General features: G+C 39.4%; 1 protein-coding gene across 1 annotated transcript in view; it reads left to right on the top strand.

Moving 5' to 3' along the window:
- LOC111249374 (heat shock 70 kDa protein 14-like) overlaps positions 1-21,953 on the top strand; it is a 28,020-nt gene extending 6,067 nt beyond the window's left edge. Inside the window, exons 5-10 of the mRNA XM_022803165.2 lie at positions 5,376-5,537; positions 8,973-9,234; positions 10,936-11,070; positions 12,776-12,874; positions 18,020-18,208; positions 21,668-21,953. Of these exons, the coding sequence (XP_022658900.1) occupies positions 5,376-5,537; positions 8,973-9,234; positions 10,936-11,070; positions 12,776-12,874; positions 18,020-18,208; positions 21,668-21,745 (925 nt within the window). The 3' untranslated portion in view covers positions 21,746-21,953. The remainder of the gene's footprint in view (positions 1-5,375; positions 5,538-8,972; positions 9,235-10,935; positions 11,071-12,775; positions 12,875-18,019; positions 18,209-21,667) is intronic.
- The last annotated feature ends 5,434 nt before the right edge of the window (positions 21,954-27,387 follow it).

The following is a 27,387-nucleotide window of genomic DNA, read 5'->3' as shown; positions in this document are numbered from 1 at the left end:
ATATATTGCATAAAAGTTCAATAACCTTTATTTTCGCATTTTTTCCGCATACCCTATTGCTATCGTATGTGAGCATCGTGCCAATTAATGGCAGTCGGTCCTTCCAACAGTAAAATAGGATTTTTGACAAGGGTTGTTACCTCCAGCAGCCGAAATCCTTGGCAACGGGCGGACTACTGACAGGCTTATAGAATATTTCGCGTAGGTTGAAAAATAATGATTGTAGTGATATTCACGCCGGTCAGACTGAAATGATTTGCAGCTGGTGTCGAACTCGGAACTTCATGATCATGAGCTCGAAACAACACGTCAGGCAATGTCAAGTATTGATGTCACATTTTTCTCAATCCGTAAATTAAAAGCTTCTGTATAAAAACGATGTGGGTCCTAATGTCTGTAGGTGAGTCTGCCTCAAGCAATTTTCGAAATAAATGAAAACCTTACTAATTGCCTAGCTATTCACTTGACTGAATCAGATTGATAGACCCAACCGATCTTTTCACGGAGCTCTGATATGACTCCATGTTTTGGGATTATAAGAAAAAAATCTTGTCCGATCCGAAAGTTACGAGAGACGGCGTGTTGCTTGCGCAACGATACTGCTTAACTCACTCGACTTTGTGCCAAGAAGCGGTTTTCCATCGATGCTATTTGCGCATAGTGCATGGATGTTCGTTTATTGACGTTTTTTCGACGAGTTTCGTTTATTAACGAGTCTTCGTGCCTAAACCAAAAAGTAGTTTGTGACTGACTTGACAAACTTTCTAAGACCAGTTCCTTATCCACTTTTTCGGCTGTGGTTACACGTAGTCGCTCGTCCAATTTGTTGCCATCTATTCAGTGAGCCTTGAGACTCCCCTGAGACATATCCGACCCGTATAGACCCTACTCGCTAGTCCAGCACCAAATGAGGCAGAGAGTCCGCGATGCGCTCATTACCGTCTAACTGCTAATTAGGAATATTACAAGTAAAACAGCTGTGCTTCATTTAGGGAAACTATACTAAGCCGAATTAACTACACTTTCGAGAGAATATTTTATTTTAGGCTATTTAGTATTGAACTAATTTACATGTAATGTACCTATGTATTAGACCCATGTGATACCTTGTACTGATTAGATAGCGATGTAGATGCCACATATTCTTGGTTTGCAATTGAAAACACATAGACCAGTGTAAAATTATGGTTATCATACAATTGCATGTCACAGCAGCATCTATCATATGCGCTGTGCCTTGTATTGTGTCTCTCTACTCATAGGCGAGATCATTATTCTTTCGATATTGATTGGCCTGTTGTATAATGTGAATTAAGGCGCTCCTTTGATGCACAGTAAACTTGTAAATAATTAACAAAACATAAAAGCAAGCATGAGCGCGACTTTTTCTATCCGGTACAAAGTATCTATAGAACATTCGAATATACACGCTGCGCGACGGTATCGTGGTAACGAGCTAGACATATTTATTTCATTGATATCGAAGTACTGGAACAATACGCTCTTTTTAGGCTGACTAATAACTAATTTAAGCAGCCTGTAAAATTTATGAAATTAAATTATAAGACTGTGTTACTAGTGAGTTTAGGATGTATTATTTAGTGTAGTTTAGGGTGATTAAGACCTCGGGTGGTCTCAGAGTGACCACTTTGTATCGACTTGCTAGCGATTTCAGCGAACCCAAAAGCTGATGCGTTACCATAATTTTTTATTCATTCATTCAAAAAACTTGCCTAAAGTTACAACGCTATACTGTGGGTTTGCCTGTATATTTAGCCCCAACTGCACTGTTTTTATGTTAGTTAACACACATTTTAAATCGATATGTCAATGTTGTACTTGATGTTAACTAAATGCGCTTTGTCCATGTACGTAAGGGCTAGATCGTATGCGAAGAAACCCTTGCAATATTTAGTCATGAGTGTTCCAACAACAGAGGGGGGTATGATGACTAGATAGCTAAGTTAGCAATTTTCGCTGGCTTTAACTGGAATCTCATAGCTGGCCAGCCACAGCTAGCTGAAGTTGCGCAAAAGTGATCCTTTATTCTTGATACAGCAAGGGGTCGCATCCTCTTTCTATCTTTATATGCTCGGGGGCGTTGCATGACGGAGCGTGTAAAGGTGCTGCAACAGGAGTGGGCGGAGTGGCAGTCTGATAACGTTTAAACTAACGGATCCGGCTTTAAGGCAAGATACAAGCATATATGTACATGACTTATAATATTTTCGAAACGTACTGGCGGATAAACTTAAGCGTCAATTTGTGGCTGTAACACTAGTATATCGCGCGTGGATTCGCTCCCGAGTTATTTTCCCTATCAGATCTGTTTATCTTGTTTCATCGTCAGGTTTGACCAGAGCGCTATTTAAATTGATTCGAATTGGCACCCTATTCAAGAAGGCGGGAGTTGCTGGTGAAAGCCGAACTATTAACATATATTATGTGTATGATTAAATAAAAAAAGCTTAATTATTGTAATTAGTATCGATTGTTTCCCTGGACAGATCATTAGCACATCGAATTTGTAAGGCGGATTTACACAACGATAATAACCTGACTCCATGGACACTGACTCTGTGATGTTTAATATGTTATGCGCTGTACAGCTACTTAGAGGAAGCTAAGTTTTCTCTGTTAAAGATACAGTACGCTGCACGGTTCAATCTAAAGTAAAACAAATATACTTTGAGCTCTATTATTAGTAAAGCTCTATTGACGTAATGTCTGCTCTTCCATTATTTTTAATTAATAGAATTTGAAATACAGTTATGAACATCAGGTTTGGGACGCATACAAATAGAAACTGTGACGGAAATGGCTAGATCGCCACAGGGCTTTAACGTTGAAACTATTCGGTGAGATCAAAATCAGAGAACACAATTTTTTTTCAGTTGTAGATTGCGCAAATACTAGCACTAAAGTGGGGCCTTAGAAAACAGTTGTCAGGAATTAACTTAATTTTGGATAATTAAATAACCATGACATAGCTGAGATATTCTAGTACTCTTTTAGAGAATCAATTCTTTAAAGAATTTGCACGAATGCGTTCAGCCATTGCTATTTGTAAGTAACTGTTACTACTTCTCATGGGACAAAATAGTTCATATATTTCAAAAATCAAAGCGCTCCTTTTTTGCTACTACAACAAACAAGGGCTATATGGGTAGGAAAAATTGGATAAGTTTGAATATCTTGACGATATCTTGATATTCGATCGTTGGTTTCGCGCCGAAACGTCTTAAACGATTCTTGCGCCTTTACTGTAGCCCTAAGAGAATTAGTGTGTAGAAGACTAACTGTTGTAGAACAGGCCATCGAATGGAACCTGGCTTCGCACTGAACTTCCGCAATTGCGATTATAAAAACAATGATCGATACTGGGAAAAGCAAAAAAATGCTCCTGACAATCATGAGCTCGAGAACCGATGCGTTACTAAAATGTAGAAAACAAATGCTTGTCGTCAAGGGATCCAATGAGAAGCTCCGATAGCAATTCTCATGTCGGATACATTCTAAATGCTCACTTCAGTTAGGATAGAAAAGAGGTTGATTGCACTGCTCGAAAAAAACGCGTGTAGATCTCCCCGCCAGCACTTGCGTTTAATTGACGGTGGTGATTACATAGGTGGTAACAACTTCCTTTGGTATCCACATGTTTTATTATACTGGACGGATTTTGTGCGATGTAAAGCTAGCATAAAGCCAACCTCTGAGCCCCTGCCGATATCCTAGGTTTTATCAACGGTTTATTGCAAAAAAGACGTATTTCGAAATAATATATTGCATTTCGAGGTTCAAACCAATGGTTTCTCGCCGTCTATTTTAAGAAATTCAGATGTCGGAACAACGGTGCCTTGGCAAGCCAGCCACTCACGAGTTAACCACCACTGTTGACTTCTCTATCTGCATGCTATAAATACACGAAAGCTGAACTAGTCAGAATTTTTTCTGCTTTACTTTGTGTTCCATTATAGTTCTATCTTGGTCAGGCTTCGAAAGTCATTTGCATGACAGACGACAACGATGGGACGTTTCCAGCTTTACTCTTCCCGAGCCGAGACCTCTGGACCTAACTCATGCGGGTGCTTTCTCCACTGGAACGAAGGAAGGGAAATTGTTCGAAACAAGAGGTAGCTAGAAGACAAACAACTGTTGTCGGCTGATTGAAAAATTTTGCACCTTCAGGTGCCCGATGCAGACGTGTCTGTTATACGCGTTTAGGGGTAGCTAAAGTTCCGTCAGTCGACCTAATACTTTCATCTCTAAGACTGTCAAACATTTATGTTCGCTTGTGTGCATGCAATGAAGAATTTTCGTTTTTCCCGGGTTAGCTTCTTGCGCTCACAACAGAGTAGGTCAGTCGAGCAGAATTCAGGGAGGCTTAGAAGCACAAGCGGTCTTCCTACCCGTAGAAAAGCTAAGCAGCAACCATGATTTAGGTAGTACTGGTAGTAGCATTATTACCAAGAGGGACTGTAAGGCCTGCATTCAATGGTGGGCTGGATGGTGACGTTCCCGTTTGCCTGTCTGTCTTTTCGTTCGTTCAGGTACGTGTATATAGCTATTATAAACGGATAAGTGGTCGTTGAGTTCCATGACTATTGCTGGCAGCGGCGGTGGCTTCCGTGAGATCCTATCTTTTCCAGTTAGTTTTTTTGGTTCAACAACCAAGGAAAAGGGAAAGAGAAAGGCGAACAAGTGACTGCCAATGTACCTGAAAACCAATTGCATCTTGCTGATGAAAGATGACAACAGCTAAAATTATTCTTTTGACCACTGTGGTCATGGTGGCTATTCTTGTTGGACAGGCGCGCGCGTTTAGAAACGAACAAACAGTAGTAAAAATAATAATGAACAGTTTAAAGAAGTGTCTGGTCATTTTTTTACTAACCGATTTCATTAGATCACCGATTGAGAGCTGAACCACCGCTGAGCTGCAGCCCGAAACAAAGCGCCATTTAAATTTAAACCCGAGGAGTCCAATTGAAAGTTTGGAAGTGACGCTAGCCTATAAGTTTTCACAATTACATTCGTAAAATAGAAGAGAATTGACCGTAGGAACAGCGTGTTATCTAACTGAAAAGTGCTCAGGTTATCTCTTTCTCCAAATGTATTTTGGTTGACAAAAGAAATTCACTAGTTTTAATATGGAACTCTTTCAACATGGACTTAAAAGTAGCAGTACGTCAAAATATACCTGGCTTGAATATCGATCCTGTGGCACAGAATCGTTTTTTAATCGACTCTAATTTTTAACCTTTTCAGGTCATTATCGTATGGCCATGTTTCGAGGGCAGTTTATTATTAAACGATGATTAATAATCTCTGACCAATCTTCGTAATCTTTGCTGGTTCCTTTTACTTACTTGCAGGACAATTCTCGTCTATCGGCTTGGTGGCGAATCTAGCGATGTCACTGTGCTTCAACTGCTTCGTGGTCAGATGTCCGTTATAGCTTCAGATCACAATTCTTCCTTGGGCGGAAATCTCTGGACGACTGGTTGTGCAAAATATGCTGCCCAAGAATTTAAACGGTTAGTATATGCACAAGACTTGCTCGCTAGGATACGCACATATTAAATCACTGAAAGTTTAATGACGGAGTAATTGTGCCACCTATACTCCGAGACAAATTCTATTTTTCTCTTAATTTGTGCATCGATATTTTGTTGGGTTAATAGATGGTAAATCAAACCAAATGTCTTTGTCGGGAAAATAGAAAAAAATCAAAGGTACATAATTCACCATCTTGTAAGCCTGACATACGAAAAAACATCATTTCGTTCTTATTCGTATTTTTTTTTCTTATGTAGGCATAGTGAAAAAACTTGTTTGACATGCTTTTTTTTCTATCTGCTGTTTACGTTTTATCTGCAATTTCCGTTTATCTAAACCGGTCGACACCTATTATCGATACTGAGTTATCTCATATACAGTTAAGTCGAAAAAAACACAACCTGAACGATAGTAGTAGTCAATGTAAAAACTATAAATCTAGAATATTCTTAACAAATAACAAATGTACAAGTTTACCATATGCTCAACCCTAAAATACCATAATAAAATTATGATAAGAGCAGATTTCGTTCTAAACGGCTAGCTAACTATTGTACTATTATTTTTGAATGTTGGCGCCGTTTTTTACCCCCATCGTGCGATCACGAGCACCGTCCCATTGCACTCGGTGTCTGCTCACATTTTGGCCATTAGGTTACAGCACGATATGATAATTATTGCACGCATAACTTACAACCGTGCAACCATTCGCGTGTGTGTCCAAGTAGTAGGGTCAATTCTACTATTTTTTTAAGGTAGAGTAGTACAGGAGATGTGTTCCAGGATTCGTGTAGACAGTCGTCAGCTTAGACTATGCTTGTGAAAAAGTCAGTATTGAATTTACCATAGAATTTCCAGGGAGTTTGGAAGTTGGGTGAAACGTTATGCTCGAAGAATTTATGGTAAAAAAACACACTGATAAAAGTAATATTGGGTTGTCGAGAAAGTATTGACCGTTCTAAAGCCAAAATTTTGTTCGTATTTTAAAATAATATTGCTAAACTGACTATGCGCCACTTTGATCGACAACCTTCTGCTATTTTTCCGGTAACACGGTGATCCCATCACTGCGGAACTGTTATGGTTTCTGGGCGAAAAATTGTGACAGGCCATTCTTGCATCCTTCCATTGGAACCGAATTAACAGTAGCAAGGAGGTTCTACAGAGGCCAAAACAGATCATGAATGGTATAAGATCCGAGCTATCTGGTGGATACATTTAAATTTTGGGTACAGTTTTTTTTAGATATTTGTCGGCTAGCAAACGATGTGCGTTATCAATAAATTTTCTGTTTTCTTGCCTAATAAAAACCAGCATCGCTATAAACAAGGGCGGAGGTCGCATTAAAAGTTAAAGAAGGGACATGTTACAGCAGCTAATATTGTTGATTTAAATGAGAGACTTTATAAGCTGCTCATTATTGTTGCTTGTCCATTTCGCCTCGCCTGGCACATTCACCCTACCAGACAGAGTAGAGGATACAAACTTAACCGCTATATATATACGACCGACAGCAGCTGGCCTGCAGCCTGCAGGACTCGCAAAACAGGTCGCCGAGATGGTTTTACAAGGAGTGAATTACAGACTATCTGGATGTTGCCCTCTAGGTGAAGTTACGCTTTTTTCGCCTTACTCTGCTTACAGCGTCTATAACACGTTCAGTTCCTGCTATTGCTTTGTGAGACAGAAGGTTATGAGTTCGTTTTCACAGTTAGGGCGGCCTAGGTTAAGTGTAAGTTATCGGCTCATAAACCAAATCGAATTTCTTCGAATTCGGAAGAAGTATTAATACATACGTTCGCTCTTGTTAGTCTTACATCATGGTTATACGAAATTTCAATTTGAAGTAGGTAGAAGTCTCCGTCAACGCCAGTCACACGAAAAAGTAATGAATACTGCGTGTCGGTCGTTACTAGGAACCACGACATGAGTCCGCGATGACCATCCATTGAAGCTGGTGTGTTGGAACTCTGTGGAAGGCCTTGATTGTAATCTTAAAATAATTATAGAAAACATCAAAAATGCATGCTTCGAAACCGCAAAAATCGTTTGTTTTAATTAGAAATACCACTTAAATCATTGTTAATGAACGCTGATGGTGTCCAATATCATATCGTTAGCCAAAGAAGAGAAAAAGGACTTGAGGGTATGGTGTAAGCAGTACCGTGAAACGGAGTAACATGGAAACGTATAAACTGAACATAGCGGGTCACAATTAAAAGTTTTGTAGAAACAACCAATTATTACAGAAGATAGATTCTTTTATAGATGTGATGAATTACATGGCGAGTCATATAAAACACTAACAGTAGTTTGTATGTATACCTGTTTACTTGTTATTGCGCCTATCGCTGCAAGAGAGATCGCTCACTCAGGTTTGCTGTACATCCTATGCATGTATTTGTATTTCTAGCGAAGTTATTATTGTATTCCATCACAAATTTAACGCACGAAAACTTGAATGGTCTAACGATGAACTAATGTTAGGTTGCTTCGTAGAGGTATGGGGTGGACGTGCACACACTTCATTGGAAAATACCAACCGTTTTAAGCAACGCGTAACGGCGACGCCAGACGTAGAGCTCCAATCATTTATTTATTTAGACACGTATAACAGCGTGTCCTGATAATACGAGATCTTTTTGCACTGTTAGTCTACGCGACCGAGATTTTGTATAAAAAGATGCTGCGTACTTCCTTGTCTTTGGAACTTCAGTGTGTTGTAAGTCAGGAAGTTCTAGAATACGGGGCGATAAAACATAAATGAAGCTCTTAGCAGTCGCGCAGAAAATATAATACAAAAATGGTTCAACGGCAGACGAGTGAGCTCAGCAGTGTGTAGATGTTCGGTTCTACTTATTGATGCGTAGCCTTTATAGTGATCAAAATGTGCCTATGCTTTTGTAGTGAAAGTGTACTTAGTCATTGAAGCCTGCCTAACTGCTTGTCCCAGCAAATTGGCATTTATTTCCACGTTCGTAATCCCTAGAGAACCTAGAGACTACCGATGGAAGTAGATACATAAAGACCAATGACAGCACTGAGGAACAGCTGTGGATGTAAAATTGCGAAAAGAGAATGCCCGTGTCGTCCATAACAGGGCCTACGTGCATTTCTATTGTAGAATATGCGTTCAAAGTAGTTCTAAAGAATGACGTGGGTGGCTATTTTGTTTGGCTGGACTATGTGTATATTTCACACAGGACTATGATGTTTTGTTCTTTTTATAGGTAACTATATGCTTTTTTGAAGGGCTAAATTAAAGGTTTGTTGAACGTTCTGAACATCGCATGGTAGCTTTTTTTCTGAACCATCAGTTACTAACGGTGTTGTCAGGTACGTTACGTTGTCGTAACAGATGTTGTACAGTTCTACGAACTAATTTGCACTCTGGGCTGTTCTGATGTACCTAGGAAGACACGGATCTCGTGGGATGATCTATCGAAACGCTCAAGGGGAAAAGTGTTGGCGGCAGCCGAGAGGGCCAAGCACGTACTTAGCACAATGGAGAGTTGCAACTGCAGTGTCGAATCAGTGCACGAAGGCCTTGACCTTAATGTAGCGTTGACTCGAGCACGATTTGAGATGGCTACTCAGGGCCATCTTTTACGTGTCAAAGAGGACATCTTCGACCTGCTCGAGAAGGTCGGAGTTCACAAAGATCAAATACACATGGTAGGTTTTGTTCACCTATTTGTTGGCGATCCCAGAGAAATCATTGGCATTCGCCGCAGCCGTCGTGGCTCCGTTATCATCCGTCATTTTAAATCAGACTTTATGAGACGAAGCTTCTGTACGTAAATAGCCTTGCTGGAACCGGCGATTTCCAGCGTGAACTATAATGTATTCATCATATTATATAATCATGTGTGTGTATGATATCTACTTAATATGTGCGTTAATGAAGCAAGATAATATTATGACATTTAATGACGATATTGTAATAATTAGCTTATTATGTTGTGTAACCCAGTAAAGATTTACCTACTAAGGTATATTATTTCATTACATTGTCTTCGGTAAAAAATTGATTTTTTTCATTGCGGATTTTTCAGTCTGACAGCCCTCGCAGTATTGCAGTTATTACGTATGTGTTGTCAGCTGTTATAGCCCAGTAATCGTGCTAGGTTTGTTATACGTACCCTAGTTAAAAACTGATAGCGATAAATTATTGATTTCAGACTTCGCAATCGTGAAAATCTGCTCAGAGAGACTGTAAACCATACTAGTCGCTGTCCGCCTAGACTCTAATTTTATCATTGCTCGATTCAATAGTGCAGCAAGGGGCATCGACTTAAACGTCCAGGTTGAAACGCAGCAGTATTTATCCCATTCTTTCGCACCATTAACCGAGCATTTCATTTGTTATGACTGTTTGACAGCGAGCCTTCGACTCCGTCTGCATACGGTACAAAACTATCCGCCGCCTGAAGACTTACTTGATATATCTTGCGTATAGGATTCAAATTATTATTATATTATTTGGATGTAAATTGCGCGGGCGCACACCTAAGTACGTGATTGCTCTAGGATGACATTGTACGGTCACTACCCGTGCTCTTTAAAGGGCTTTGTAATTATATTTGAAATTTTGTAGAACTTCCTAAAACAATGTCGTATGTTGTTTTTTTGCTTTAGTGGTTGCATAAGGTTAACACAGTATTATTTTAAAGCAAAAAACTAACATTTAGACGTTAAGGATAGTCAAAAGAAATTCGCGTTTCGAGAATGCTTCGATCTAAATTGGTACGCGTTCCTAGCAGTGACCAACACGGATAGGACTGTCCTGCTTTCTCGTTGAACAAGCCTGCTTATGGCCAACAATAGACGTTCGAAAAATGTCTGACAAATGAAAACAAATCGGGTGCAATGCAAAGGGCAAAGGATCTAAACAAAAGCAGTTTTCGAATGAGATGTGTTTTTGTCTCATTATTCGTTCACATCTGTGTCAAGAAACCTACAGAACAGTCATAGTAAAAGTGGTATATATGGGAAGTTTTTGTTCATTAGGTTTCACTCTTCAGTTCACTTTTCATTCGTTATACGGTATGGGCATCCATATTTCTGCATTCTCTTTTCCAATGAGCCTATCTCATTCGCGAAATTAAGCCAATGCTCATCATTCTTTTTTTCATATAGACGTGCAATATTGAGACACTAGTTATTCCAGAACTTCTTCATTACGTCGCCATACTCACATCAAACATGCTCACTGCAAAACTGGTTAAGCTAAGGTAGGTAATGCTCTAAATGAACGTTACGAACAGAAACCCTAGTGAAAATGGCAGAGCTATTTGTCGCTGAAAAATTAAATCGCATTCGTAGTCATCTATATAAAAATCTGCAATGTAGTGGGCTTTTTTTTGCTTATCTTAGATCGTCTTGAGTGGTGGTGGATGCAGGATGGTCTCTATTCAGAAGATGATCTCCGCCGAATTTTCGAAAGCCGAGCTCTGCAACGGGATTCCGCCAGACGAGGTTATTGCCGTTGGAGCAGCCTGGCAAGCTGAGGTGAGTTTTCAAACAATGGAAGGAAATGAGAACGGCGCTTTAAGTGATTTTACTTCGTAGTTCTTTATATCTGAATTTTTTCTTATTAATTATACACCGGATCATTTGACAATCAGCACTTTGCATTGTTACGCGGAAAGAGATCTAAATGTCCTCCTATGTGTTTATCAATCAATATATTTTATAATAGAGCATCTTAGTTGTTCAAATCCTTGTAGAAACTCCTGTGACAGAAACAGCTAGTGCTGAATAGCTTGACGGACACTCACATATTTTTTTACTTTAGAAAGGAGCCTTCAAAATAAAGAGTAATCTATAAATTAATTCTAATACATGTATGTACGCCCCCTAAACGGCTAATCGCTTCTATGCTTAAAAGTATGATAAATGCTTCTACGAATAGGATTCATCCGATGGTTTCTGTTTCATTTTGTTAATATCTTAATATCAAGCGAAACAATGGTTTTGTAAGAAATTTCACTGGAGCTCTTTGCTTTCATAATCATAATCGATGTTGTTTTTAAGTACGTAGTTTTCATCTTATAAAATATATCATTCAAAATAGATATTTTTTGTATATTAGAGGGCTTGGAAAGAACATATTCAGCAGCGGGGTAGAACGTGGTACAGTTCCATGTTATTGTTGCAATAATAGTCTTCCGTCTCGTTCGGTCTTGTTGTTGACGTGCTCAAGGAAACTGAACAGGAGTTTACTAAACACTTGCCTTGAAAGAATTTAAATAATTAATTTGAAGATTTGAGATCGTTTCATAACAGCCACACCTCTGACAGTCTTCTCACTGTGAGCAGGCACCCTTATAAAAGTATTGCAGATAGATAATTTTACTTCTCCTTTAGCTCTGTCTTAATACAGCCAACTGTCTCAGGTTTAAAAGCAATTGCAATATTTCTACGCAAGACAAAATAATTACCGTCTTCGCATCTCTTACATATTAGGTTTGCACAGGTTGAAGTCTAGTCCCTTAATGATATTTTAGCTAGTATTCAGCGACATGTAACCTTTAACATGCCTGCAATATGTACATATGTATATACGGAACGTACGAACCGATTTGTCACAGTAAAAACAATATTTTTAGAAACATTTACATAACATGATTTTATTTGTCGGAACTGGTAGTTTGCCACGTGGCCCTACAGTCTAAATAGAGTGTAGTTCTCTAATAATAATATTCTTTATTAACGATATTGCTAATTAATGTAAGTAATATAAGTAAAAGTTCTTTAATAATGTTGAGTCAATAAACGAAAATTGGCAGACAGCAAAGATTATACGTTTAATGTGCCTACTCACAACAGAAAATGAACGGCAGCAAAAGCATACCCATATCGTATAAGGCACCAATATCCTGCGAATTTGGACATATTTAATAAAACCTAATCGTTTTAACAATACAGTTGTCATTTTTATTTTTCGCGCAAAGAAAACTATGGCCACTGTAATTCAGTTCAAAATTTGCGCTTATCTTAAAGGGTCTACGTCTTTGCTGTGTGATTTCATAAACTAGCGCTAGCGCATTTTTTCCATCCGCCGCTTCACTTTAATGTTCTAATCGCACGATAGCAGCGCCATCTAAGCGCTGTACATTCACCACGTTACGATTAGTTGAGTCAAGTGAACACGGAGAGTATTGTTATCCTAATGGTAGCCTTATTTTTTCTACTATGTTTTTCTATTGTTTAGGTTTTGCTGTCTAGAGGCGCGGCAGGTGCCGAGGAAGACTCTAAACATCTCCAACCTACTGTCGAATTACCTGCGCTTTCGAAAGAGATCGCTCTCAAGGTTGGTAAAATAGTTCCCTCAAAATTTAAGGTAGTGTTACTATAGGATAGTTCGATCAAATATCAGATAACCAAACTCTATTTGAATTTCTATTTACGTAGAGCGCTCTTCCTTCTTGATCTCATTAAGCTTGCGTCCCTGTTTGCATCAAGGCCATTTACGTTGTCGTTGTAACCGTTGTTGATCTGACCTTGTCAGAACGAGGTCCGATAGTAAACTGCAATACTTTAGTGCAAGCTATCAATTGGTTAAAAGGCTTAAGGGAGTGAAAATTGTTATTAAAATTATTATTAATTAAAATGCTAAATTAGCGCACTACCGTCAATTACTGCCAGTCGGCTTTTTGTTGTAGGACTTTCCGCTTTTGCACCGCTCGCCAACGAGTTGCGGCTAGTAAATCCACGGTCAGGAAAAGTCTCATATTTTTTCTTCAATCTTCCTTGTTGTCATTTTATTACATTAATGCATTATATTTCATATAATGGTGTCCTCTTGCTGCAAATTCATGAGAAACAAGTAATTGTGAAATCGCTACGTAAAAGCGTCATAAGGACCAAATTGTGGACCTTGTAGAATTACATTGGCCATGATATTGATAATGACCTGAGTCTTAGGTGTTGAGCTTAAGATTAGATGCAACGGCCGTCACAATTATTGCCGTTTACTTTATGAACAAAAAACAATGGTCTGAGTTGGAACCAAATAAAGTGTTGCTTATCTATTCGTCAGTGGATTAAGCATATAGCATAAAAGTATTACGCATGGGTTCTCTGATTCTTGTCCAATGGTCACGATCAAACGCGACGTCCTGTACGGACATACGTTCAGACTGTACATGCGTGCACAGCATCGGCAGGCGTAATCGTCACAGCTTATAGCCGGAAGAAAATAGCATTAGCGGCAATCGTTCCATTTATCGTCAGGGAAAAAGACGAATGAGTGCAAGAGAATTGTTTAGAATAATCCGCATACAACGATTGTTCCCAGCTGAGTCACGCACTCCTTACAGTTGTCCTGGTGTAATCCTTGTAGGATTAAGCTTGAAGCTTTCGCACACCCAACGGGAATTAGAAGAGTCTTTAGATAATTTAGTTCGAAACCAAGCTGGATTTTATTGGTGGCTTTTTTTGTTGTTTTCACTAGACATGGCGAGAGTCCTTCAGAACAATTCCCAATCTGGCATAGAAAATCACGCAACGAAAAAATGCAGATTTTTGTGCTAGTTTGATGAATATTCATAGATAAAAGCGAATTCCATGTTTGCTTTAGACAGTTTTGAATAGTGCGATAAATTCAAACTTGTTGGCGTATATTTCGGAGACAACAAGTTCTGGCTTAAAAATAACTATGAATATTCTTGCGAGCAATATATGACATTCTTCTGTAGTAAAAGTCTAAGCATGATGTGGTCGGTATGAATTTGGCCTTTCTGGAACGCTGTTCACAGTATTAGCTATTGTATATAGCTTTAAGTGTAGATGGTGCAAATGTAAATCCTGTGTAAATGGATAGCCGTGTACAATACATTTAAGAGGGCCGCATTGCCTTCGATACTTAGACCCTCTGTTTGCATGACGGTACTTGAATAAAGATAAAACCTTTCATCGAGTGGATCAATAAGATATATAGCCGCTGTTATATATGCAGCTTTCGTCTACAACGGCCTTGCCAGTGATATTCGTAACCATTGTCGCTTCCGAGCTTTGTCTAATACATTTTCGTTTTTTTTTTGTAGATCGATGACGAGTGATTTAAAGCTCAAATTTTTTTCAATTGTTATTTTTGGTAGAAACATTTAGTCTCTAAAGCTGGCTTGGGCAAACGAAGTATTAAGCTTCAAAACATAGATATATGAGAATAGCTGGGTAATAGTTCTTGCCACGAGATAACTTTTCTCGTCTGGAATTGCAATATACTGATGCCGCAATGGCATATCACCTTGAATTGTCAACCTTTCGTGTAGGTTCACCCACGTATTCTCACAGCAAATATAAATCGCTTCAAAAATACCCCGTAGACACGAGTTAGTTCCATTCCCAGCAGCGGCGGGCCGCCATCGCATGTGAGGTCATTTTTTCAGCGTTTAATGTTTCGAGGAAGAAAGCTCAAATTTAGCTGCGACCGCAAGCCTGGTTTGGCTGGCGTGCATCTGTGCAGACCTCTTTTTAACGGTTCCTCGATTGTCTTGTATATCAAGTATGTTGTTTTTCAAAAAATTGTTCTTTGAAAAATTAATCTAGAAAATTCTCTTCCTCAGTGAAATATACTCGTTGCGCGAAACACTTTTGTGCCCGTAACGGAAGACAATGAGCACACGAAGGAAAGAAGTATAACCTACTAAAGCATGGGCGTGGTCTTTTTGCCAACTGTGGTACCTTCTTGAATCGAATTTTTAAGTGTACATGTTACAGATCCTACGTTAAAATCGCGTTCAATTTATCAAATTAATACCACTCATGAGGTTTTGGCGTAGGCTCTATTTGTGTTTTTACGTACATTTTGCTTCTTGAGTATATTCTATTTTACAGGATTTGTTGAAAATAAAGCTTGTCCTTTTGTAACTCGAGTACGAGCTCACTTCCGCAATAGAAATGGGCATGCGGTCAAGTAATGACCTGATAACACGAGATTTGTCCAGCGTATTCTTACATGTTATGTTCCAGATGCAAATCTAAACAACAATGTTCCAATGTTAAGTATTATCATGAAAGATACCGACTTACGATTTGGATTCAATCAAACATATTTATCAACAATTACGCGTATTCAAATCGGAACCATTGCTACCATGATTCAGGGAGTCCATAGAGATTTATATCAATTAGCAATACGAATCCTTCTAATGAGCTCTAATGGGCATTGTAACTGGCCTCAACGAGGGCTTTTAAATTCCTGTAAGTTGAATTCCACGTAAAAGGCATGTTTGACCCATTTTACTGTCGTACTGCGGATAAACGACAGTGTAGCTTGACCTTCGAGATAGTCCAGAACGCGCCCAGGCGCTATCGCAAAATTCGATTTTGCATTGAACACCTTGAGGAAGCAAGCACGAAACGCGTCCTTAATCAAAAAATGCCCTTTACTCTGAACCCATATCGCTAGCTGCTGCATTGGCAAACTGAACTACCATCTTCTCAAACGAAAGCTAGAATTTAAACCTTTCCCTTGGTGTATTCGTACTATTTCTAATTGCGAAAATCTAAATTCATGTCTGTAAAGTTCCGAAACGGGACACAGGTCAAAGCTAGTGTCCTTGACAACGGACACGCAAGTACCACGATTAGCTACTATTTGCATTGAAACTAAAAGCTAATTAGAAAAAGGAATTTTAAGGTGCTCTCTGTAGTTAGGCGCATGTCGTTTATACGAAATCTGATGCAGCAGATCATTGCTGTTTCGCAGGACTGATCCTAGAGAAAACGACGAAGGAGCAGGGAATATCCGTACCCAGCTCTGCAGACAGCTGATTAATTCCCTTGGCACTTGTCTAGGCCCATTTTGGGGACCGCATTGTTTTCTAACGAGGGAAGTTAATCCAAAACGAAAAAAAAAGACCAACAGCTAGGTTTTTCTCGTTAAGGAGTTAGGCAGGACGCTAATCAGTCGACTTGTGGGGTGCCGTGGGCCGTATTAAACGCAGTTCTAAGTATGATCTGTAAGCTGGGCAGGAAAGAGTAAGGAAACTTCGGCTGAAGAAAGCCATTAGGGAAACGAATTATGTCAATGAAGTAGCTGAGCTTCGTCTAGGGATGGTACACTGGAGGAGGGGTTAGGAACCGTTAAATGTTGAACAGTAATATAAGACCTGCTCGGAAAGGTTGTAGACGAGAAAGCCTGCCACAGTCATAAGGTTCTCAGCTATGGAAAACAAAACGGGATAAAGAATCTGGAAGTGAAAGAGATAACGAGATTTGGCAACTTACTTAGCAAACTGTCGAAGTTGTCGGGGGCGTCTATAGGGATTGAACAAAGCAGATTTACCCACCAGTTGTATCTGTATCCGTTGGACTCGCCCACGGCAAACGAAATTGATGCTACGATAATATGTACGGAAGTGTGCAATACTTATCAAGTACTATACTAACGATCGCGAAATTAATGAAGAAATATGAATTGTCTGCTTTTTGAATGGTGTGAGGTTTTCTTTACGGCCTTAAGCTGCAACTAAAAAAAAGAAAGAAACGCGCAAACTTCGATTAATACTCTTCTTCAAAAGTAGTTCTGAACATATCGATATGGTACATTGTGTAGTTTTGTTGTGGTTTGCTCTACCGTATAGAGCCTTTGTAGTGTCATCGGGCCCGCGTCATCGATTCGAGTATAGGGATTTGTGTTTATATTCGTGAATAAATATCGTCTGCACAGAAACGCCACGACGAAAGCATTAAAGCTAACACATATAATGGCATAATCATTGCATTGCTTAGGGCAGTTAGGCTAAATTACGCAGGAGGCATTTTGAAATATGTAAGCGAACTCGATTGAATTGCATTGTTCTTTCAAGTCTGTATATGAAAATGTATTTATCTGATAACAGGATACTGCAAAGAGATTTGGGAGGCCACGTAGGACTGCCCCTACGCACTCTCACACACGGTTCTTTTGCAGAGCGCAAAGAAGGCGTCAATCTCCGTATGTTCATGTATCATACTACCCGTACCAAATTGACGATCTGTTAAAAAATCCGGTAAAGTCTCTAGCCCTCAGCAGATATTGTTAGTCGTAATGAACTTCATAGCGATGTTGCCACTAAAAAGGGAATTGGTCCCGTGACAGTTATGTGGAAATATATTTATGAGATTCGTGTTAGGCATCGAATATAGACGCAATGTTGATCGTGGGAGACGGGGCCCGACATCGATTCAATGTGAAGCGTTCAATTTATATGTGGTTTACAAAACCTGCCCAAGCTGCTACGGATTCAAGCTTAGGAATTGGTCGAAACGTTTGCTGCGTGCGAGACCGCGTTCAAGCTTTACGTTCAGGAAGAAAACACCATGTTCTTACTTTCATTATAAACGCTTTTAAATTGCAATTTTCGGCTCAGCGTTGTGCATCCATAATTTTCCTATTAGTATAGCTTAAAAATGTGTTGTTAATTGGCGTCATCTTAAAGTCCAGCTAATCATTTCATGTTTATTACAGCTAAAAGACGGCTCCACAGAAGCTATTCTACCGAAAGGCAGCGCTGTTCCATGTCGCTTCGAGGCTCCAATAACGCTTGCGGAAGACAAATCTTCGGTACAGGTGCTCCTTTTACAGGGCGGTGAACCCTTGGCGAAACTCGTGATGAAAGATCTCGATGAAAATAGTAATCTGACACTCACCGTTGAGGTAAGTTTTGAGCGTAAGAAACTGCTCCACTTGGTTTATCCCTATCGTGTTAGTTACCTAGACGTTCGATCAGGACACCTGATCATCGTTTTTCTCTAGTGTCCACAAGTCGAACATTGCTCGGCGAGTGGCCAACCTGCAAATCTGATTTATCTAAGATCGTACATTTTTCTCATCTTTCAACTGACCCTTAATAGGTTTTTCACGACAACAGGCCTATAATGGGTATATTGTCTGACGTCGGCGGATACCAGAAACCTCCTGTGTAACATGCGGATAGCGGCAGGTGAAGCCGATTATCTTTTTATGCCCCTTCGCGTTCTATTGTCTTTCTCGCTGCACTTTTCCTAACTTCTAATCTATAACTGTTTTGCTGATGGGCAACGTCTCCTCATAGGGCATTGACGTAGCGAGTTGAAGCGATACGCGTAGAGAGGGAAAGAGGTTATTGGTGTTTTGCGGTACACGATCAACGATATTGGTAGCTGAGATATTTCGAAATACTTTACGTTTCATTGCTCTGTTTTCGTGCCCATGTCATCGATCAAGTATTAGAAAAAAATGTCCTTTCTCTATTATTCGTTACGTTCGAATCGGATTATCTCAGTACAATGGTACTAGTCAACTTTGGCAAGCTTTTCAAAACGTGTATGGTCTTTTGTGAGATTTTCAATTCAAATCCAAGGTCGCGGCTACTATATTCGTGTACAGCACCTGAAGTTCTCAACTTCGAAGTAAATCCCACATCATTCTTTCCATCGGGGTAGATTGCTACTTGCCAGAGTCTACAGAGCTGAGAGTGCCTGTACTAGTTACGATAGCAATAACATAAGCAGCAGCAAAGTCTCCGGTTAGAGAGAACGAAGATGAATATACTTAATTAAAGCCAATCGCACGGGGCATCATATAACAATTCTCCTTGTTTATAGACATGAGACGAAAAGCGGCATACGGTGTAGCCGGTGCTATGTCGTGGCTGAGCTGTCAAAGCAGACAGTAAGCGACGTCTTCTGCTACTAGTAGTACAACGTATTTCTATGTTTACGTTGCTCTCTGAATTATCATAGTGGCAGAAGTCTGTTATCTAACGAAGACAGCTAAGGGCCAGTTAGAGGGATAAACTATAAAGCATTTAATGAATGACAGTCTACGAATGAGCGCAACGGTTCTTGTTGCAAAGTTATGGTAGAGTGGTCCTTGAAGGCAAAACACAATACTGAAACTTTGCTATTATTCCTCGTAATGCGCTAGGGTAATATTCATTATTTTTACTGCATCATCAGTGTCTTTCTATACCTGTCTTGTATGGGTCCTTGACATACACGAGATACCTTTCGTACCAATCAGTTATTTATTCCTTGTCGAAGGTGTCATGGCTAAGCTGTCTGCGTAAGTCACGAACTCAACACGATTGAATCCACTGCTGTCAAAAGTCGAACATTGTTCGTTCCTTGACGCTGGCGTCGTCAAGAATTCGATCCCTTATAGACAGTGGCTTGTTTTCCAGGGTCTAATATAAGTGCTGTTGGCTGAGTTCGCAAGTTACTAGAAAATGAAGTCATATTCGACCGCACGGAGCTCTAGAGTAAGGCTGAAAAATTAACATCGGCTGCTCTGGAAAGCAGCTTTTAGATGAGGATGCACAGTTGTTGTTGTCCTGCCCCTGATTTGTTACTAAAAACAGTGACACGGAATTAGCTACTATACACATACGTACATGTAAATTCGTTACTATAAAGGTCTACTGAATACTAAAAACATGTAGACGGCGATGAAACTGATCCGAACGTGACATGAACTGGTCCGGCGTCGTCGGTATCTCAGCGAGGGCTGTTCAAGGTTCTACACAGGACTACAATCCGTCCCATAAAATTCTAAATAAAAGTACACTTTTATTATGTTCAACGGGTCATTTACAATTTTCAGGACGCCCTATTTAACAAAAAAAAAAAAGCAAGCTAGTATTAATCTCCAATAGCTAAAGCACTATGTGTTCGATCGGCAGGAGTGCCGTTCTCTACATCCATCCTAAAAAGCCATCCACTAAGAACGTCTCGTTTTTGGGCGTCTGTCTATTGATCGACCACCTGGGCTTGATGCGAACAGGAGAAAAAGATATTAATTCAGATCGGCAAATCGTAAACTGAATCGCAAAAATGGCTAACGGGAAAGTCGAGTAAAATTAACGTACGTATTGGGACACAAAATTATTACTAAATTAGTAAAAATAACTGTAAAGAGATGTACATCGGAGCAAAGCAAAATCTGAAGCTGAACGAAAGTAAATATCGAAGCATAGGGTAATGGTTGATTCAATAAAAAAAAATTGGGGAATGATAGACAATAATAGGACAATAAATGGTCAGTAGAGAAGAAAAGGCTCATGTGAATGATCGTGGTGTAATTTAATAGGCGACAGTACCAAATATGAGACAAACCCTATAATAACATAACAATTTCCTACATCACTCAGTGGAAATGTCTCCGCAATCGCACTATTGCCATAATTAAAGCAGATCGAGTATATAATAGCGACGAGAGACATGTTTACTTGGCGGGTTACTACATACGTCCTCAACCTATTAAGTTATCTTAGACGACACATTTTCGTTAAAACTGCCAGAGCCATTTTGAGTTTTGTTGGTGGGAGAAATGATTTAGCTTTTTTTCATACAATGAAATAGACGTGCTTGTCCATAATCTGTGCGCTGTCGTTTTTGTCGAATGCCCAAATGTTCTTCAGCTTACGATGGCGCCTCGTTTTCACTAGCGTGCTTTATCTCTTGTCTCGTAGGACCGGCGCAGGTCAAACATGGCGTTGCATCGTTCGCCTAGGTGGCTAGCTAGAAGTCTGCCGTTAACAAAGTGACCTGTAGGACAGGGTCTTAACGTCACGGATCATTCAGTCTCAAGGATGTAAAGATTGCAATAACCAGCATCATATATTGAGATACACCTTTGTTGTTTGCCTTAAATAGACGTTACGATGTTATGAGTAATTTTCATTCCCAAAGCCGCCTGTTTTTCCGGTTGCTTTCTGACTATATGGATTTGATCAACCTAACGTTACTATTAATGTTAAATGGCCAGATTCGGATGTTTACCACCAACGCTACGTTAGCGTCATTTGAGGTACGGAACAAAGACGAAATATTGTTGCCTGACCGAAACACAAGTGCGGCAGCTTAGTCGACGATTATCAGAGAAGATGGACTAACTTAAAAGAGCAACTAGCAAAACTCACAAGAATGTATTGTGTGTGTTATGCATCTAATTGTCTTACCAGAATTCAAACAAATGTTTATTCCTCTCGAACACATAGGACCAAATTATTTTAAGATGGTAAATCTACTCATTGTTTGGACCGTCGTCGACAGAAATGACACCCAAATAGCTAAACGCTGTCTGCGCTACCTCTTATTAAAACGTTGGAATATTATTCTCTGTATATTTTCATAGGTGTCAGAAGAACGGACTCTGCATTGCCAATGTTTGGACAAGACGAGCAACCGCGTAGAGAGCGTCGTGGTTACCTAAGTTCCAGTATTCATTACGTGATAAGAAAAATCGATCTGAAACCGGCAGTTTATAGATCACCTATACGCTACGGAAAGTAATGGTCTATTAACAGTATACGCGTCTGAAAGGCCGCAGAAAGGATAACCATTTTAACGGCGCCGAGGACTCAAATTTCTCATGAGAGCTATAAAGCAATGAATAAAGAAATGTTTATACTTCTTGATAAGCGCATTGCCTTTTCATCCATGTTTTTTTTTTGATGGTTTTAGACTAATGATGGGAATGCACAGTAAATCATTTAGACGTCAACCCGCTTTTGCGTTTCTGTCCCACAATCTATTTTGATTTTTGTTGATATCGGCCATAAATTAGATGCACATCGTATATTAGATTAAGCCGTAAATCGTCCTTACGACCTCAATGGCAGGTCCTCTTCTTTTCATTCTTGATATGCCAAGTTTGCTCGTTGATTTACTTGTGGATTTCTCGAGACGAAGTGATGGAGCACATATAGAAGAAGCGACACGCAACCTCTTATGCATTTCAACCCATGGCATGCTACTTCGAGTCGGCTGCACGGCGTAGAAGTTTTGGGGACTCTAGATTGTGAAACAAAGCATATTAAGAAGCAGAGCTTCGATGGGTGCTGTGTAGGCGGAGCGCAATGATCACGCCAACTGTACCGAGGGGAAATTTAAAAATGGCTGCGTTCGCGAACTAAAGCACGCTGCCCTAGAGAAGAGTGGAGCTCACTCGAGCTTGGCTGTACGTCGAACAGTGTGCACGTGTGCAAATATGCAGATTTTTAAACAAATTTCCTGCCACATACGCCCCGTTTCACAAGCGTAACTGGACTGTTGTAGATTGTATATTTTCAACGCGTTTCAAGAGGAATTTAGATAAAAAAGCGACAAAAAAAATAAACCGAACTGATACCAGGATTTACTGCCACTATGCTACATCATGAATTATCAAGCATAAACATCAGAACAAGCGAAAGCGCTAAAGGATATAACTGTTTTTAAAGATAATACGATTCAAATGCGTATACCCTTCCCTGGCTTAAGAAGGGCTTGCTTAACTCGCAAAAAAAAGCGTACATCGGAGTGAAAATAGAAGTTTCGTTTAAATAAAATAGCCGTCCGGGGAAGTCTGATGCTTAAATGAGTCATATGTGTTAATATGCACATAATATTCTAGCTCTTCGTTTCTTGTTCTCTGCTTTCCAATGAGTTGAAGTACACTCTGATGGCAGGCGAGCCGGCTGGTAATCAGGACTGCGAGTTTCTCGAACTTGCAAACGTGACTTAACGCTGTAACTTTAATTAATAACTTGAGTGCAATTATTGCTTGATCCGTGAAATATGAAAATGGTAACGTCATAATCTGGCCTGAAATGGAACTGGGATCAAGGGCCACCAGTTTCGTACAGTTGTTGTATCAAATAGTAGCGGTTGCTTGCTGCGCTATAGAAACGTGTGTTTGTCCTGGAGACACGTCTTACGTGAGCAATATTTTGTTAACCTTTGGTTTTGAATAGATTACGATTAATGTCCTTTATGCGACTTGAAGTACAAAGATGGCTATGATCTGGTAATGAACTTCAAAATGGCGTTCACAAAAAAACAACTCGATGTATTTGCATTGCAGGCTTTCTCAATTACAAGTATTATACAGATAAGATTTTACCTAAATAAATATCTAAAAAAAGTGAGCTTTCTTCATGGTACTTATTTGTTTCACTTAATTTTCAACCATTTTTTCGCGCACATTTCGTTCTATCTCTAAAATAACGACACGGATCTTTTGATTAAGTTTGCCTGCTATTAGCGGGCTGTTGTAGGACGAGAATACCCGGGCTATTCAGGAAAAAGGCTTACATTCCCAAAAAAAAAACACTGTCCGATACGACATGTGGGCTGAAGGCACGATTGGCTACTTTTTCTGGACGAAACTGTAAACTGCACACTGTTCGCTACCAGGAGCCCTAGGCTTTTTCGTACCCCAAACCTTTTTAAAAAGTGTGCAAAACATTTGGCTTCAGCGGGGTGGTCTACCCTCCACGCAACAAATAACGCAATCGTATTCTTACGGGATCATTTCGATAAACGGTTGCTCTTGAGGCACGGTGATGTCGAATGGCTTTCAAGATTACGCAAGTAGACTACGCCCTTTGCATGGAGGTACCTACAAAGCAAGATGTACTTACAAACTTAAAAAAAGTGTCCATAGCGCCAATTTCAGATATGGGGCTAGATGTATGTCGAAAAATGCGTAAGGTAAATAAACCGACAGTCTTTACCTTATTAATGATCTATTTGCATATAACCTTATATGTATAAAGTTTGTAATAAACAAAAACCTATTTAAATACTGTTAATTCTATATTGTAGACGCCATGTTCGAGTTGCTCTCTAGCCGGCAAGACGACCAAACAGCCGTCATTGTATTATTATATATATGTGTATAAACGCAGTTCTGTCTTTTACGTCGTTGGCACGAAAAAGTGCTAATGTCTAAATAGGCCACACCGCAGCTCTAAGGAGTAACGAGTATCGATTGCTTAGCGAGGTATCATAACATACATTGAATTATACTTATTTATAGCAGTATTAAGGTGTATTGATGTCATGTTACCCACTCGTAACCTTAAACGTCCACGGCTCATTAGTAGAGAAATATTATATATTGAATCTGTATTCGCGCTATATTTTTATTGGGGTATTCCTTTTTTGTTTTCTATTGGGTATGTCTGTGAACTGTATTAGCTTATATGTTGCCGTAATCATCCGCCCAGGAGAACTTACGTTCGTAGAACTCCGAACCGGACGAGGGATTTGATTGGGCGTACGACGCTTTTCATCGCTTTGGTGTATGATCTCCTGTCGCTTCAGTAGCTTAAGGACGTTTAGACGTAATGCCGTTGTTGTCTCGTATGCTGTATGCCGCTATTGAGGTTTACATGACCCATTATTACTGTGCCTCCCTCTAGTTCGCTGCATAGGCTCTTACGCAGATGTTATGAGATGTCGAATCGTTTTGGGTGCTACATAAGGCTGAATGTTCCAAATTTGCGCGGGCCTTTCAATATACTTTTGAGTTTGTTAGAAAATGTCGCTAACATTTTATTCACTATCATAAATAAGTGAGGCAACTGTTTTTAATAATTTCCAACAAGTTGAAATACAAACATACCAATGACTGCTAATACAGTTAAAACACGATAGTTAATATACGCGCAAATATTTGAAAGGCTATAATATCGTTTATAAAATTACGGTTGGCTGAGGTGAGTAGGCAGTACAATAGGTAAACATTCGCGCTCCGGAGTAGCCTGAGTACACCGAATGCTTAATAATAGGTGATTTGTTGAAATCACACGCCAGCGTCCTGCATATGCTTCTGTATCATGAAGAAAAAATTAAATTTACAGATCTGCTGATATAACAGTATTCAGATAAAGGATTATTCTCTATTTACAAAAAATCAAGACTACCAAACATCAATTTTCGTTTGGTGCCTAGCTCAGAAAGAAGATCATCATTTTGCTATACCATTCCTTGTAGGGCTATGCAACTTGGTGCATGCGGCATGAAATACTAATTCTAAATTATTCACGCAGCGAATGTCGAAAGGAGGAAGCTTAGGGATGGAAGTAATAGCGACAAGGTTCGAGTTACTTAATTATCGTGTCTTATAAAGATGGCATAAATTATAAATTCCAGAATGCAATTAAAGATTTTGATGTCATTACGTCTACGTGCTTAAATTACCCACAGTATACAGCATACATTGTGCTTCACGATGTTCTATGTGCATTCTATCGACTTTTTTTGATGAAAGCCCTTTCTATGTAAAACATGCTTCATATGTATGTTAAACCAGGCATAATCTATCCAACGTTCGTGCCGAATCCAGGCCCAATTAAAGGCAGGGAGTTTCTAGAAAACGCCAAAGCTAGACTGAATATTTAAGCAATACTCATAGCAAGAAAACGATACGAGAGCTATTTCTTTTCGTGGTGACTATCGCACATACTTAGAGAATCACCGCTACGTACAAGTCTCATTTTATAAGATTGTATTGAATGTTTTCTATACATATATATGTTTTTATTCTTAACTTAATTTTGGTTAGCATACATCAAAGTCTTTCGCCAATTATTTCAGGGTCCTGTTCCTGAATTCGGTTGTTTTGATACCCTACTGATATTCATGCTGGTATTATATGAGTCAAGTTCTAATCTTCCGACTATATTGGTTCCGTATAACGCGTTCCTAGTTCACAGAGATACTTGTAGCAGGACGTGTTTTCTCCGACAGCCGAACGTTTAATGAGACCTTTAGATGCGTTTATCAGTAAGTGCGTTTAACCTAATGGCTACATAAGGAAAATTTCGGTATCTGGCAAAAAAACCTTATTATAATTAATCCAATTAGCGCACAAGTAGCGCATTATCAAAGATTTTTTTCATTACATTCATTGTTTTTTGAAACGTATATACTTTGCCGCTCAGTTTCGCGGCATCAGCTCACATAAGTGCATCACCGGCCTTAAGGTCGCCTTTGTTAAGTTACAGGTCCTTATGAGAATATATAAGAATGAATCTATTTCGACGTTCTTTTAACTCTAGCTAGGTGAGCAGACACTGTTACGGCCTGCCAGTCAACTTTGTCAACCAGGGCTTGATATTGAACGGAGCTTTTGTGAACATTTTATGATCATCGTCCACAGAACAGGGACTAGAAAAATAGAACCTAAAAAATTATGTTTATAGAAATGTCAAAAAGTTGATCATGTCATGCGTTTTGTCACAAAACCGAAAGTGGTATTCACTTAAAAGGTATTGAAGTCGCGGAACTTCACGCCTACTGGGACTCCTTTACTTTGATCGCCTCTGTGCTTTTTTCCAAAAGTGTTGAAAGCTAAAGAAATTTTTTTTACGACTAATGAGCTACATTCACTAACAAACAAGTAAAATCAACCTTATTATTTGAATTTTCCTAAATAGATGTTAAATGTAAGCATGCCAACTTTTTTTACGAAATCCGTGTTGAGCTGCTATAGGGAAATTCGTTGAGATAAATACACAGATTAGCTAAAAAAAATCAGTCGTTTGACATGATGAATGGGTGGATGAATGGAGTCTGTAAAATATTTAGACGAATTACTTTGGGGTTGGACGTTGAGCAAAAGGCAAAGTTAACGGAAAAATTGGGTTACTGAGAGGCGTCTGATTCTAAACCGTAATATCAGGTTCGATCCTCAGTGCAAACCTAGGGACTTTTTACGTTAGATTTCTACGCAGTGGAGTCTGATCAGCGCCAATAGCTTTTATACTTATTATTTAAAGCAGGTTCACGCCATCAAGATGAGCCATTTAGAAATTTGATAATGTGATTGCTCTATAAGCCAAAGCTTTAAAATGTCTAGCTTCAATTCGGATAAACACTTGCATGTCTGACGCTGCAGAACTTTGACTTGTTATACATACGAAAAGCCCCTAAATACAATGATAGCACGCAGGGGGCTAAACACCTAGAATAGAACTAAGTTTATAAACTAAAGTATCTGAAACAGTTAACTCAAAACTTAGTAAATAGTGGATAGATGGTCAACTAGGGTCTTATAGCCAGCTTCTAGAAAATAAAAATACTGCC

The sequence above is a fragment of the Varroa destructor genome, unplaced genomic scaffold, assembly GCF_002443255.2.
Source record: "Varroa destructor unplaced genomic scaffold, Vdes_3.0 BEIS01000004.1, whole genome shotgun sequence".
NCBI lineage: Eukaryota > Metazoa > Arthropoda > Arachnida > Mesostigmata > Varroidae > Varroa > Varroa destructor.
The sequence above is the reverse complement of the archived record's forward strand: the minus strand, read 5'-3'. Positions and strand labels throughout refer to the sequence as shown.